The sequence below is a fragment of the Drosophila innubila genome, chromosome X (assembly GCF_004354385.1).
Source record: "Drosophila innubila isolate TH190305 chromosome X, UK_Dinn_1.0, whole genome shotgun sequence".
Classification (NCBI taxonomy): domain Eukaryota; kingdom Metazoa; phylum Arthropoda; class Insecta; order Diptera; family Drosophilidae; genus Drosophila; species Drosophila innubila.
In genome coordinates, this window is record NC_047626.1 from 24427952 (window position 1) to 24443005 (window position 15054).

General features: G+C 35.1%; 1 protein-coding gene across 3 annotated transcripts in view; it reads left to right on the forward strand.

Moving 5' to 3' along the window:
- The window catches only part of LOC117794205 (sex determination protein fruitless), a 175586-nt gene that overhangs the window by 111332 nt on the left and 49200 nt on the right, over window positions 1–15054 (forward strand). For all 3 annotated transcript variants that reach the window (XM_034634750.1, XM_034634751.1, XM_034634752.1), the window contains exon 3: window positions 116–276. In XM_034634750.1, coding sequence (XP_034490641.1) covers window positions 136–276 — 141 coding nt within the window. In that variant the 5' untranslated portion in view covers window positions 116–135. The remainder of the gene's footprint in view (window positions 1–115; window positions 277–15054) is intronic.

A 15054-nucleotide genomic window follows, 5' to 3' on the forward strand; every position in this document is an offset into this window, starting at 1 on the left:
AAAACCATTTTTTACTTTTCCTTAATTTATTATATAATTTATCTTTCCGTCTAAATTAGAATATTACTAATTATTACTAATTACTAATTGGTGCTTTTTATTGGTATCTTTGCAGCAGCGTAAGCTGTCACCGACATGGGCAGTGAGCAATACTGCTTGAGGTGGAACAATCATCAATCCAACCTGTTAGGGGTGTTTAGTCAATTATTACAGGACGGGAGCCTGGTGGACGTTACATTAGCTTGTTCAGGGGGCCCATCCATCAGAGCCCATAAGGTGAGTACAAATCTACCCAAATTACGAGTACTACAAATTTGACCACTCAGTTTCGTACTGAAATTAAATTACCAAAAAATGTTGTTCAATTTTATATAAGTAAATAAGGGTTAGTATTAATTTTTGTACGCTGGTTGGCAGAACTGTTCTTTTAAAACAGTCTTTATTATTTTATTTTTAGTATCTTTTTTTTTTATTTTAGTATAAATAAATTTGAATTTTGTATGATACAATTTTAAACAATTCCCAATAATGTTGGCATCGCTGTTCGTTATATACAACAATTTTTTTCACCTAAAAGTATTTTAACAATTTGTTTTTCAATTAATTATAATTAAATTATTTAACATTTAATAGAGAGAGCTTGACATCTCTGTGAGTTTTACAATTTCCAAGCCGGTTGGCAGCTCTATTCTTAATAAAGAGTTTTTTCATCTACATCGTCAGTTTCCACTTGGTTAAGAAATAAATCTTTTCATATAAGTAAATTAAATATTTATTAAAAAACGAACCCTGTTGGTTGTTCAATTTCCAAGCAGGTTGGCAACACTGTTAACTCGCAGCTGCAACTGCAACTGCAACTGTAAAACGCGGAAGTTGTCGCAATGCTGCGATCAAGGTCGCTGTTGACGCTCACGTCGCAGTCGCAGTCGCTGTCGCTGCTGGCGTTGTAGGCCTCTCAAAATGCCAACCGCATAAATTAACGAAGCAACAAGAACAACAACAACGATGACGATGACGACGACGACGACGACAACAAGCACAACACGATCAAATGCAATTTACACATTTGTCAGTAAATTGTCAACTTAACGCGCAACACTAAACGAGACAGCGCTGCCAGCGTTGCGTCGCTGCATGTTGCTAGCGTCGCTTTTGTTGCTAGCAACAATGTTGACAAGGTCAGCGTCTAATAGAAATTGACTGCGCCCCGCCACGTGGCTTGTTGCTCGCTGCGTGTGTGCCAAGTGTGTGTGTGTGTGTGTGAGAGTGTGTGTGAATGTGTGTGAGCGCATAAATCATGCGTTGCCAGGCAGCAGCAACAGCAACAACAACAACAACAACGTTTTGCGCACGTCTGTCAATTGAAATTCCTGTTAAATTAAGCGGAAAATATTTAACTGCGTTGCTGCTGCTGCTGCAACAACAACATCAAGTGCAACAACAACAACACCAACTACAGCAACTGCAACCTGTAGTCAAGTTGTTGTTGCTACCTTTTGATGTTTGAAGCTGATAAAGTTATTTTGAATGTAATTTCTTGCCGCTGCAATCTCTACATACATTTATATAAATATACATACATGTGGCTATAACTTTGTGTGTATCTGTGCATATGAAACTGGTAAATTGTTCAATTATAATGCGTTTATTATGCAGTTACAGTCCACTCGATTGCCGCTTGGCCTAGACCATAAGAGCAGCAGCAGCAACAACAAAAGCAATAAAACAATTGCAACAACCACAACGTCAACGACAACGACAACTGCAGCAGCAACAACAAATGACACTGATTGGCTGCAAGTGATTAACATAACACTTAGCTAAGAAATTGTTGGCTAACTTCACATACACTTTTGCACATTTGCAATTGTTGTTGTAGTTGTTGTGCTGCTCAGTTCAAACAACACAAATTTTCGAAATTTTTCTAAAATTTATCTCCACATTTTGTAGACTACTTCTCAAAATTTTCTCAACATTTTCCAGATTTCTTTTAAGTTTCTGGAATCGTATCAATTTAGCATTAAGTTTTTTAATATTGATTTTGCTTTTTAAATAAATTTTATTATTATTCAGTTTTGTTTTAATTAAAATTTTGAAATAGAAGTGAAAATCTTTTATAAAATAAAAGTTTAGCTTACTTTAATTGTCTTAAAACAAAACTAGAATTATTGAGAGTAGAAAATCTTTCGATATTTATTGTAAAAAAAGAAGTTGATATAGTTTTTTCTTCCATCTTTTTTAAAACATAATTTATTACAAAATATCCGTTTGGAAATAATGGGAATAGTTTCTGATATCCTTAAAGATTACTTTTCAATTGAAAATTCTTATTTTTTAATTATTTGCTTTAATATAAGATCTAAGTTTCTTCCTATTTTCAAATTAGTTGATTCAATATTAGAACTGAGTTTCCCTACAATTGAATTGTTAAACATGCACACTAAGCTTTCCTCTCGTTATTTATCTTTCGTTGTCTCCTCTCTCTCTTCTCGTAGACAATCTCAAGTTCATTATATCACGATTTCAGTTGACTTTTCCCAACTCTATTTCGATATTTGTGAGCTCGGTTTTTTTTTTCCTGTACGATTTCTTTTATTTTTCAAGTCAACTTCATTAGCTGCCGAGACAACAACAACAAACTGATGAGTTCATTTCCTTTTTAGACAGACTTCTAGGGAGGAATAGACAAATAGGAAAATGAAGAAAAAATATGTCAACTAAAAAAGTAGAAGATAAACCCAAAAAAAGGAAAACAAAAACACAAAGATTTGGCAAATGGAGGAACTGAAACTGAAATTGAAACTGAAACTGGACGAGATTCAATATGAAGCAGAGACGCCTTCACATGTTGTCAGTTTGCCAAACTAATTAGCAAATGTACACAGAAAGACAAGGAGATAAAGAAAGAGAGTGAGGGGGAGGGGGGGAGAGGGGGAAGAGAAGATATGGACATATGTCAACGTTTATAAAAGTTAATAAAGCAAGGAATTGAAAAGTTAAAGCAACTGCAAAGATGAGAACATGAAGATTGAGTTCAAGTCCTAGTCGAAGTAGAAGTAGAAGCAGAAGTAGAAGCTGTCAATTACTTTAGCATATCCTTGTCCAGGCATCTTGTTGTTCTTGTTGTTGTTGTTGTTGATAACGAGCTGAGTTTTGGCGCTGCAGGCGTCGCTACCCCGCCCTCGACCCCCTCATCCCTTGTCATCCGCAAAACGGGAAGCAAAAAATTGTTAAATTGATTAAAAAGCAAAGTGTCGATGAACGAGCCAATGATGACAGCAACACAGGAGATCCTTGCACAGCCAGGACACAAGACACAGGACATTGCCCAGTCAGCGAGGACATTCAACACAGTTGCAAAGTCAATGCGAAAGAAAAAATGGCAAAAAAAAAAAAAAGGAGATGAAGAGACAAAAAACCGAATACCGAAGTGCAAGCGAGCGAAGGATAACAGTGAAAGGATGCACAGAGTCCCTTGCCCCTTGCCCCTTGCCCCTTGCCCCTTGCCACTTGCCGCTTCCCCTCACCTTTTGCCTCTTGCTGACAGTCCAACTGAAAATCTAGTTGAACGCACACACGCATGGGTTGACAGTAAAGTTGCTGACATAACATAGTTTTCATATAACCAATTGCGAATTACAAGAACTGTATTTGCAGACAATTATTGCTATATTTATTCAATATTAAATTAAATGTTGCCCTTTGAGAATTTCCAAAATACTGGAAAAAATCTAATGAATTTCATAAAATATATTAGCTTAGTCTTTGTTAAAATTTAACTTAAGCATTCAATTGCAATAGTAAAATAAATAAAATACAAGAGCAAAATAAGATTAAAAAAAAAGTTGGATGATAGTGCAAATTACGGAATAATGTATTTAATATTTTACTTTCAATTGAAATATTGTTCTTAATAATTGTACGAGTGTGCGATATTGTTTAATACGATTTAAGCATTTATTAAATAATTGATCACTTTCCTTATAAATAGATAACGTATGTAACAGGATATTACACCGAAACCATATGAGTTTCGGTTTGGTTTCTTAATATTAAATAATTTTGATAGCAATAATTAATATCTCAACAAGCACATATTTATTACATAGTTTAAAGTAAATATCGAAAATCTCTGAAAAGTTAGTTTCTGCTTTAAAATAAATTTCAAATTACATTCTATAATAAAAACAAGTGAAAATAATTAAATTATTAGTTGTGAATAAATTTAATGAATATTAAATAATCGGAGCTATAATTAAATTTCACAAACTTTACGAGCTGCCCTCGTGAGGCCAGTTACACTCAGCTATTGCTGTTCATAGTTGTGCATGTATGTTTATGCAACTGTGCGTGTGTGTGTGTGTGTGTGGGTGTGTGTGTGTATTGTAGTTTTTGCTGGCCACACAGCCACAGGCTTTTGTAATCCTTTCACCTCCTTTCACCCACTCCTTTCACCCCCGCCACCGCTCGTTGCAGCAGTTTGTTGGTCTTGTTGCCATTTGGTCTCAATGCCAAAACGACAGCGGCACTTTAACTCAATTTGAGGCATTTAACGTATGCTCGGTTGATATTTGATGCGATTTGGAGAGTCAGTTCTCCACCTGCCACCTCCATGGTCACATTTATTTTCTTTTTTCTTTGTTTTCTCATTTTTTTGGTTGGCCGTGCGGATGTGTTGCCCATAGGCAAACAAAGTGTAACAAATGTCGTTGCGAACTGTCGACGCGATGCCACGAGAGAAAGAGAGAGGAGAGAGTTGGGAACTGAGACAGACAGAATGGGAGTCACTGACCACTGACCACTCAGTTCAGTTCAGCTCAGTTCAGTTTAGTTGTCCAGTGGTCACTCCCCCAATTCCTCCGCCCACTCACAGTTGCTTTGGCAAATGACTTTCGATGACTTTGGCTAAATGGAAAACTGAAATGTACAAAAAAAATGATGCAAATATTTGCAACAGTTTTTCGCAGTATCCGTTTTTTTCTTTCTATTTCCCTTCTTGTGTGTGTTTTATTTCTTTTTTTCTTTTTTTGAACTGTGGCTTGTTGTCTTAAGCTGATTTGTTGGCTGGTCGAGAGAGCTGATTGAGTTCTCTCCTAATCCTGTTCCTAATCCCAGCTCCTGGCGCTTAAGTAAATTTGCCTTGGCTCAAGTGAGACGCTAAAGTTGTGGGCGGGAAGGGGAGGGGATGGGGATGCAGATGGAAGGGGTGCAACAGAGCGTGTTAAACAACATGCCACACATGATTGCGAGCAGCATTGTTGTTGTTGTTGTTGTCAAAATGCATATGCAAACACTTAACGGCAACAACGGCAGCTCGTAAGTCTTGCCAACACTTTTTTGACAAGCCGCCAGCAACAAGAGCAACAACAGCAACAATGGCAGCAACAGCAACAATGGCAGCAACAGCAACAACATGACGTGGCCGCCTCTATTGACAGCTGCAACAACTTGCAACATATGTCTGACAACAACAACGACAACAAAACAAATTGCCTGCCGAGCAAAAATCAAGTAAAATGTCAAAAAAATGCAACAATTTTCATATCGCAATAAAATGAAAAGAAAAGCAAAACAAATCGAAATCAAAATACAAATCCCAATAATAATAATAATAATAGAAATAACGCATTTTTCAATGACCAGCTGATTGTTGTTGCTGTTGTTACTGCAGTTGTTGCTGCTGTTGTTGCTGCTGTTGTTGCTGTTGGCAGTGCTAATTGTTGCTTGTCGTTGATAAGCAGCTGAACAGTTTATGGAGCAGGTAAAAGGAGGCGGCGGCAACAGTTGAGCAATTGCTGTTATTAAGTGCATGCACAGCCTCTAAAGAGAGACACATACAGAGAGAGAGAGACATAGCAACAGCTTACAGTTATGCGACTACATCAAGTGACCATGGAGGATCATGTAATCATGTAGAGACCAAATGTCAGAAGAATTATGCAATGCTTAGATGTAACATAATATTTATTTATTTTACATTTTTCTTTAGCGTCGACTTAAAAATTATTCACAATTTAAAAAATAAAATTAGAAAATAGAATTTTATATTAGCAAAATTTAAAAATTATACATATATTTGAATTTAAATTAAAATAAAACACAAAAAAAACAGAAACAAAGGAAAATTATATAAATAGTCTGGGAATTTTCAAAAACTTTAAATAACATTTATTGAACGCATTATTTAAAGATATTTTAAAATAAAATAAATAAATTGAAATATTAAATAATTACAAATTAAACAATATTATATATATAGTGAAAACAAACAATAATTTAATTTTTTTGTTGATATTTGAATGAATTACACATTGATAAGCAAGCAAGTGTCAAAACTACTTGAAAAAAAATTAAACTGAAATAAAGAAAAACTTGAGAATTTTCTGAAAAAAGATTTAAAATCAAAATTTCTTATCCCTTTTTTAAAATTTAGCAATTTGAACGATTTATATTTAAATTATATTATGGAAAAAAGCTACTAGATATTTCAGATTAATATCAACACAATAACTTGTGCATATTCTTAAGAAAAATCGAAAACTGAATCATATTTCAGCCTCTATTTTTATGAATTTAATCATTCATTTCCATTCATTTTCGAATGCATTAATGCAGCCTTGAGTGGAATATAAGTGTGCTTTGTTTTTGACTTAACATTTTTTGCCAAACTTTGTCGACATTCCGTGGCATGCAACAGGCTGCAAGACACACCCCCTCAGCAACGGAAAACTGTTCTTGAATTGCATTTGCATAATTGTAACGAAATTATCGTAAGCCAACTCCCCAGACATAATTAATAACTAACAAAACAAAACAAAAAGAAAAAAAAAATATATATATATATATATATATATATATATATATATATGAAATGTGCGGTTAATTGCAATTTGATGTTAACAAGTCGACATCGAATCGAACAAATTGCACAGCCGAACAACCGAACAACCGAAAGGAACAAATACTCATTATTTTTATCTTTCATCGTCATAATGTGGAGCAGCAACAGCAACAACATTGTGTGGGCGTGTTTGTGCTTGTGGGCGGCAATTATAGTTGCAAGTTCCAAGTTGCCAGTTGCTGCAGTCAACGTTGCGTATGCGTAATGCAAGAATTGCGCATGCGCCGCATTCGCCACGAGTTACCGTTATTGGCCACGTTTGCAAGTCGCTAATGCGCCATGACAGCCTCAACGGCAATATAATTTGATAATTAGTCGCACAAATGCGATTTGGTAAATTTTAAATTGTGAATTGTGAATTGTAATTGATATACAACATTCACCACAACACAAGGCGAAACAAGACAGAGACAGAAACACAGACAAAAACAGAGACAAGACATAAGTCATAAGACATAAAGTGACTCATACAAAGTCAATCAATTGCTGCTTGGAACAATGGCAATGAAACACTTCAAAAAGACAGCTGATTTCAAATGAATGAAACAACAAAATGAAACAACAAACAAGACAGTTAACAACTTGCAACTTGCAGCTAAAGCGGAATGTTGCAATGAAACATTTAAAAGTATACCCGAAAATGATTGGAACAATGGAACTGAAGCACTCTACAAAATGATGCTATTCTATGTCAGTATTAAGATCGATAACTAATCGAATTCGCATAAGTTACAACTATGGGAAATGTTGGAATGAAATATGTTAAGTAAACATGTTTCATTTCATGGTTTCACTTTTTACTTAAAAGTAGCTTTATTTCCCAAACTTTTTTCAACTTTTGCATAATGATTTCACTTCCATTTCGTTGCGTTGTGTTTCATTAACAAACGACTGTCAACTTGGTTTTATTTTTAATTTTTGCAATTTCAGAAATCAAATTCGCAGTTAATCATTTCATTTGATTTGCGCCAGCTCAAATTTCGATTACACGACTTGATTAGCTCGGCCATTGCTCAACTCGCCGCTGCCATAATTATCAATTAGCAATCAATTGATTATATTACCATAATATGGCATGCACCACAGCAACAACACTCAGAGCAACAGCAGCAACAAGCACTGATATTTTTTTTCCTACATTTTTCTTGAGTACAATAAAACAATAGCAAAGCAACAACAACAACAACAAAGTGAATAAAAAATAAAAATAAAAATTATATGAAAAAAAAAACTGCATATCAATGCATTCCACAGCAACAACTACAACTACAATAATGACAACAATAACGCATATTGCTGCCGGCATTTTTTTTCGGCCTGGGAAAAAATCGACAACAGCAGCAACAGCAACAACAATAACACTGTTAATTTAAATTGGAAAATTATACAAAAATATTCAAAACGTTTGCGCTGTGTGCAGTTTGTTGTTGTTGTTGTTGTAGCTGTTGCTGTTGTCGTTGTTGTTGCTACGAGTTGTTTTTGTGTAGTTTTTTTTTTTTTATTTGCTACATTCGAATCTCCTGTTAATCTGAGCAGCTCTCAAACGTCACGTTTTCACGCGGCCAACTATGCAACCTACGGCAACAGCTACAGCTACAGCAACAACTACAGCAACAGCAACAACAACGTGGAAGAACTGGAATCTAACGATGACGGCTGCTGCAATCAACAAAAGCAATTCACGCATTCAATTAAATGCCTTCAAATGCGACTTGCCGACATTTGTTGTTGCTGTTGCTGTTGTTGTTGCTGTTGCTGCTGTTGTTGCTGTCGCTGAAGTATGCATTAAAATGGTATAAAATTGTCATGTTAATAACCAATAATTGTTAATTTACAACACACTCGCAATTCGCCACGTTTCGATGCGATCCAAAAACAAAAATACAAACATTTTTTTTTTACTTTTTTTCTTTTTAGTATTTTTGAGTTATTTGCGTTTTGACTCGTTTTGGCATTTGGCCGCCTGTCAATTAACATTTTTTGCTGCCAAATAAATGTTTGTAGCTTGTTGTTATTGATCGTTGTTGTTGGACGGCAAGTGCAGGAAGTCGGAGTATTTATTTAATAAATTATCTTGGATTAATCCCATAAGTACTACCAAATTACAATCTACTTTTGTTATTCATTTAACAGATTTGGTATCAATAAATAGAAGTGTCCAAGATAATTAGAATAAGCTTTAATAGATTTCTTTAATTAAAAATCATACTAAGCTTTTATGTGCTTTCTTTAAAATAAGCGATTGATATACTTTCAAACATATTTTTTTTTTTAGATAAATATAAGACAAGTACATTAATTATTAAAAGCAAATATATATTAAAGCTAAAAATATGAGACAGTTTATTCTAAAATTTAAAAACAGCTCTCATACACTTAAAAAACATAAATTTATATGCCCGAAAAACTCTAGAAATTATAATAGTTATTAAAGTAAAGTGTTTTCGTTGTAAGAAGTTTCTTTTGCCAACTATTTTTTTAATATATTTAGCTAAGCAATTGCTGTCAATTCCTGAAATTATTTGAAAATTAAAAAAAAGATGCTGCAAGCGCCAGTTGCACATTAAAATGCAATTCTAGTGGAAAAATGTAAATAAATCGCTTAAAACATTTTTCTTTCTTATTTTATTTCATTTTATACATGCAACAGATCTTTAAATAGAAAAAAAATGCAAACGAAATAGCGAAAAAATAGATGAATAGATAGAGAGAGTGGGAAAGAGAGATGTACAGAGAGAGAGAGGGAGAAAAAATTATAATTAAAATTAACAACTTTTCTTGTCACGACTGCGACAACGACGTCGACGACGACAACGACGATCGTTGAGGCTGGAACTGAGCCCCAAGCTCCAAGTCTCAACCAGGTGTTGTTGCTGCAGATGTAGTTGTTGCTGTTGTGATTGTTGCTGTTGTGATTGTTGCTGTTGCTGCTATAATTATGCGCATTTTCAACAGATTTATATCTTTTCTTTATATTTAAGCACAATAAAAACTAAACAAAAATAATAAAAAAAAAAGAAAGAAACAAATAAAAAAAACTACATACACACACAACGACAAACGCAAACGCACATATCGATATGTAGACAAAGCGGTCGGAACGGGAGGAAAAGGGGGAAACCAAATTGAGATACAGACGCGCGTATAGAGAGATAGCGTATCTCATTAAAGCAGCCGGGTCTTGGCTGCCATATACATAGTATTAGTATACAAAACTACTTAGTATATAATTAGTAATTGTTGCACAAGCGATGCAAAGTCGGTGAGCGGCTTTGAGGCGATTGTGAGTCGTATAAGCCGGGTCTACATGCCAAGCCGGGTCTACATGCCAAGCCGGGCATAATTCTAACAACATTTTATAAGCTGCTGCTGCTGCTGTTGCTGTTGCTACTAACAACAACAAGACAGCGACAACAACGATAATAATAATAAAGGCAAAACGCAGCCGGCCAGGCAGCAAAATCAAAACCCAGTTTGAAGGTCAGCTGCGACACGAGCTGCGTGGCCCGGCAACAACATCAACAACCACAACAACCACAACAACAGCAACAATCACATCAGCAACAACTTATGCACTACTGACGTCAGCAACAGGAACTAAAACACACACAAAATCGCGCATGCGTTGGCGCGTTTTTAAACGCTAGAGAGTTTTGTATTCTAGTCTTTTATTAAGCTGTTTGAATTTTATTTAATTTTATCGTCTTGAAGTTTGGCAAACATTTATAAAAATAAATAAAGAAACAAATTAAATCAATTTGTTAAATCAATTATAGGTTAGCTTATCACTATCGGTAATGCTATCGATAAAACTAAACTCTTAAAATGGAACGCGGAATTGATTTGACAACTTTGTAGAAATTAAACTTATACAACGGCGTTTAACATGCAAATTATATTTGGAATAATTTTAGAAACCTTAAATACAGACAATCTGATGCACATAATATTTAATTATTTCTTTAGGGAATCAAATATAAAACTACAGACCTTTAAACAAAAATCTAAGAAAAATGTATTCTTAAGTAGTCAAATTTTCCGGATTTTATTGATCCCAAGTGAAGAAAAGGACAAAAAACAATCAAAAATATAAAATATATTATGTTATAAAATTATCCATTTTCTGTAATTGAAACATGAATTACAAAGTTTATTGATGCATCCTTTAAAGTAGTATTATTAAACAAATACTATAGATAGCGCTTTAAATAGTTAGTTTTATTACTATATTATATAATATATTTCTTATTAACTTAACTTAATATTCCATTAAATTTCATCAAATGTTGATTAATTGATGGATCAAAGTTGATGAAAGCCTTATTAAATAAATCGCTGAAAATGAAATGTTTAACTAGCACATAAATAGAGCTTTCACTTGGAATAAATGTATGCACATTTTAAAATGAACGCTGTTAAAATTTATTAATAATAGCAATAATAATAACAAATGATTCGTAACTCTTCGATCAACTCATTTAGTTTATGGCCAACTTGATTTCTTTAGCGCTGCCCACAACACCCACTGCAATGGCAACAACAACAACAACTGCAACAACTTGCAAGCAGTTAACGGTAAACATAACGTTCTCTTTCCGGTTTCAGGCTGCAAATTGTTGCCCAAAATGCATGTAACTTGTTCAAGATCTGATCGCTTGTTGTTGTTGTTGCTGGCCGTGCCTATAACGGCGTCAATTAAATTATGTTGCTGGCAACATTTTACAATTTGCAACAAATTGTTAACAGCAACAACACAAATCAATAACAGCACGACTTTACATATGCATAAGAGTATCTCTCTCTAACTCCCAATCGCTAGCTCGCTCGCTCGCTCTTGCAAATCGCTATATCGCTCAGAGTTTTTTGTGTTTTTTATGCTTTTTCTCCGGTATTGGCAATAAGACTTATTTATATTGTAATTTAATTTTTCAAAATATCTTTAATTTTTTTGATTTTGTAATACAAATTAAAAATCAAAGTTATACTTATATGTTTTTTTAATTATAATTGAAATTGAATTATGTTTGCATGATTTCTAAGAAGTTTTTAATAATTTTTATAATACAAGCTCTTTAACATTAATGTGAAATTGTATCTTTAAACTATAACTAGTCGGATAGGCTTAACGTGTAAACTTTGACCCCTTACAATTTATATTTCCTGAAACGCCGTCTTATTGCCCGATGAAAGTGTCTAATCTATGTTGTGTAAAAATTTTAGTCTCCTAGGTCTTATGGGTTGGGCTGTGCAATGATCAGTGAGTCAGTCAGGCAGGACAAAGAATTTTTTATAAATTTTATATAGAAGAATACGATTTATTTGGGATCCCTGCATTTTCTTTTCAATTATTTAGTGGACATAGACGAAGAGGAAGAGCTGTTGCTCTTGTCCCTTTGCTTAGCGTGGGATAATTTGGACTCTCTTGTGTGCTGCTGACCTTGGAATTGCCTCTCTAAGCACAGACGTGTCCATGTGCGTGTCTGTGTGTGTGTGTGTGTGTGTGTGTGGTATTTCGGCGGGTCAAGTGCTGCGATTGTTAGATCTCTTTCACTCTCTCGCCCTCTGTCTCTCTCTCTATATCTCGCTCTCTTTGTTTTCTTTTTTGTACTCGTCTTGCTGGTCGTCTTGGGAGCTTCCGGCTAACAAATGAATGACCACAAAAGCTTTTGCTGCCACGGCCGCTGCTGACCACAGACAGCGGCAGAGACAGCGACAGAGACAGACACACAACACGCAATTTTTGTTAGACAATGACAATGGCCAAAGGCGGACAACGGACAGCGGGACATTGAGACAGAGCGATAGAGCGACAGAAAGACAGAGAGACAGACGCTGAGCGACTTTCCGGCGCGTCTTTTGTGCGTGCAGCGCTGCCCGCTGCAGCAATTTGGCTTTGGTCACAATTCTTTTCTTTTCTTTTCTTTTCTTTTCTTATACATATTGTATTTTATTCTTTTCATTTAATATCTTTCTTTATTTTTACTCATTTTTTGTTGGCTTGCACATTTCAAGTTCTCATTCGCTGCTGACCATTGGGCGGATATTATTTAGACGCTATTGTGTGGCGCCGACTACCTGCAATTAGCTGTCACAGCTGCCTCAGTTGCTGCTTCAGTTGACGCAGACGCCGACGCTGACGTTGCGGCCGCAGCCATAAATTAATTACGAATTGTAAACAATGCAGCGCAGGCGTCGCATAAATAAATCTCTCGCATGTGCGCATAAATTTGCATTGCGACCTTGACAGACCTCAGTTGTGCTCTCCCTCTTTCCCTCTCTCTCCCTCTCACGCGCTCTCTCTGGCGCTCTCTTCGTTTGACTTGCGCTCACGCTTTTTATCATCAGATAACGGCAAATGTATGTTGATAAGCAGGCACCAACAACAAACAGCGAATGGTGCGTAAAAGCAACGCAACACTCAAGTTCAAGTTCAATGTCATATGTATATACACACACACACAATATAAAACTCGTTCAATCAAACACACACGCACGCACACACACACACAAGCAGGCACGCATGCAGACGACAGCAGTAGCGACAGCGGCAGAGCAGCGACAGCGCACAGGCGGCAGCAACAACATGCAAAACATGTACAATTGCTTTATGCGTTTTGTGCGTCATTTCGTCGGCAACAAGTGGGCAGACAGCGACGCTTCGACGCCAACGTTAACGTTAACGTCAGCGTCAACGTCTCTCTCTCTCTCATGAACTTGTTTGCCGTGACGTCATCCGACATTGCGTCGCTGCCTCTACGCATGTTTTGATTTTTGTTTTTGTTTCTGTTTTTATTTAATTTTTCTTATTTTAGCTTTTTGGGGGCGCGTCTGTGTCTGGAACTCGAAATGTGCGTGAACCAACGACAACAACAAAAACAGCAGCAAAAATGCGTGTGACGCGCAAAACAGCTGATTGAATAAATGTGCGTGACATACCAAGTTTACACGACAGCTTAAGCTGCTTTTAACGAATCGACTTGAGTCCGTTGACCGTTCTTAACTTTTATAGTTCTGAAATTAAATACAAAATCAGCTGATTCATAAATACAGCTGGTCGAGAAATTGTTTGAGAAAGTAATAATGCACATACTTGTTTCTTTTTTTTATCTTTATAAATAGTTTTTTTACTTGTTGTTTGAAGGAATAATAAAATAAGAATTAATATAAATATCCATAAAAAATGAATGTTTTTGGCAAGAGAACACAATGAGCAATTAATATAAACTTGGTAAATGTGGAAATGGAAACATAATTTGAATAGATTTATCGACTAAAGTGTATCGATCACATAAAAGCAAGTTGAAGATGAAGAAAAATATGTATCTATGCATGTAAATTAGCATGTGTGTGTGTCTGTGACAAATCAACACACACACACACATGTACACACCTTCATACAGCTTTAGGTTTTGTATTTTTAAATTTTCGGTATTTATTTTTGTTGGCAACTTTAACATTGTTTTGTTTGTGTACGTTTTCTTCACATTGCTGCGTTTTGGTTTCAGCTTCGGTTTCGGTTTCAGTTTTGTTAATTTTTCTTCTTTTTTTTATGTATTTTTTTTTTTGCCACACCAATTTTGTTTGGACTCTAATTCCAAGGTCATCGTCGCATTAGTCGACGTTCGCGTCGTGCAATCAGTCAACAAAAAACAAAAAAAAAAACTAATAGGAAAGGCTATAGTCGTGAGAACTCGACTTAGATAAACCCTGTACTTATAGTAAAATAAACTAAATAAGTAATAAAAATGAGAAAGTTAGGAATATTATGAATATTTTAAATATGTTTAATATAATCCAAGGATTCTACTGTCAAAAATTGAAGATAAAGATCTATATAAGACTCAGCTCTTTTTAGAATATACAGCAACCTACAGACCGATTTCCTTATGTCATTTACACCCTTTGTAAATTTCAAGTACAGGGTCTAAAAGCGAAATACATAAAAATGAATAAAAGGCGTTTCAAGATGCTTGATGGCTCACAAATGGCATTAATTTATTTATGATTTGTTTTTGTTAATATTGTTGTTGCGTTGCTGGCTGCATTTGGATAATTAACTTATTCATAATGGCCATAATAATACTTGAGTACTGAAACTCAAATTAACGCACCTGAAAATCCCAAAATACCAAAAGAGAAATAGAGAAAAAAAA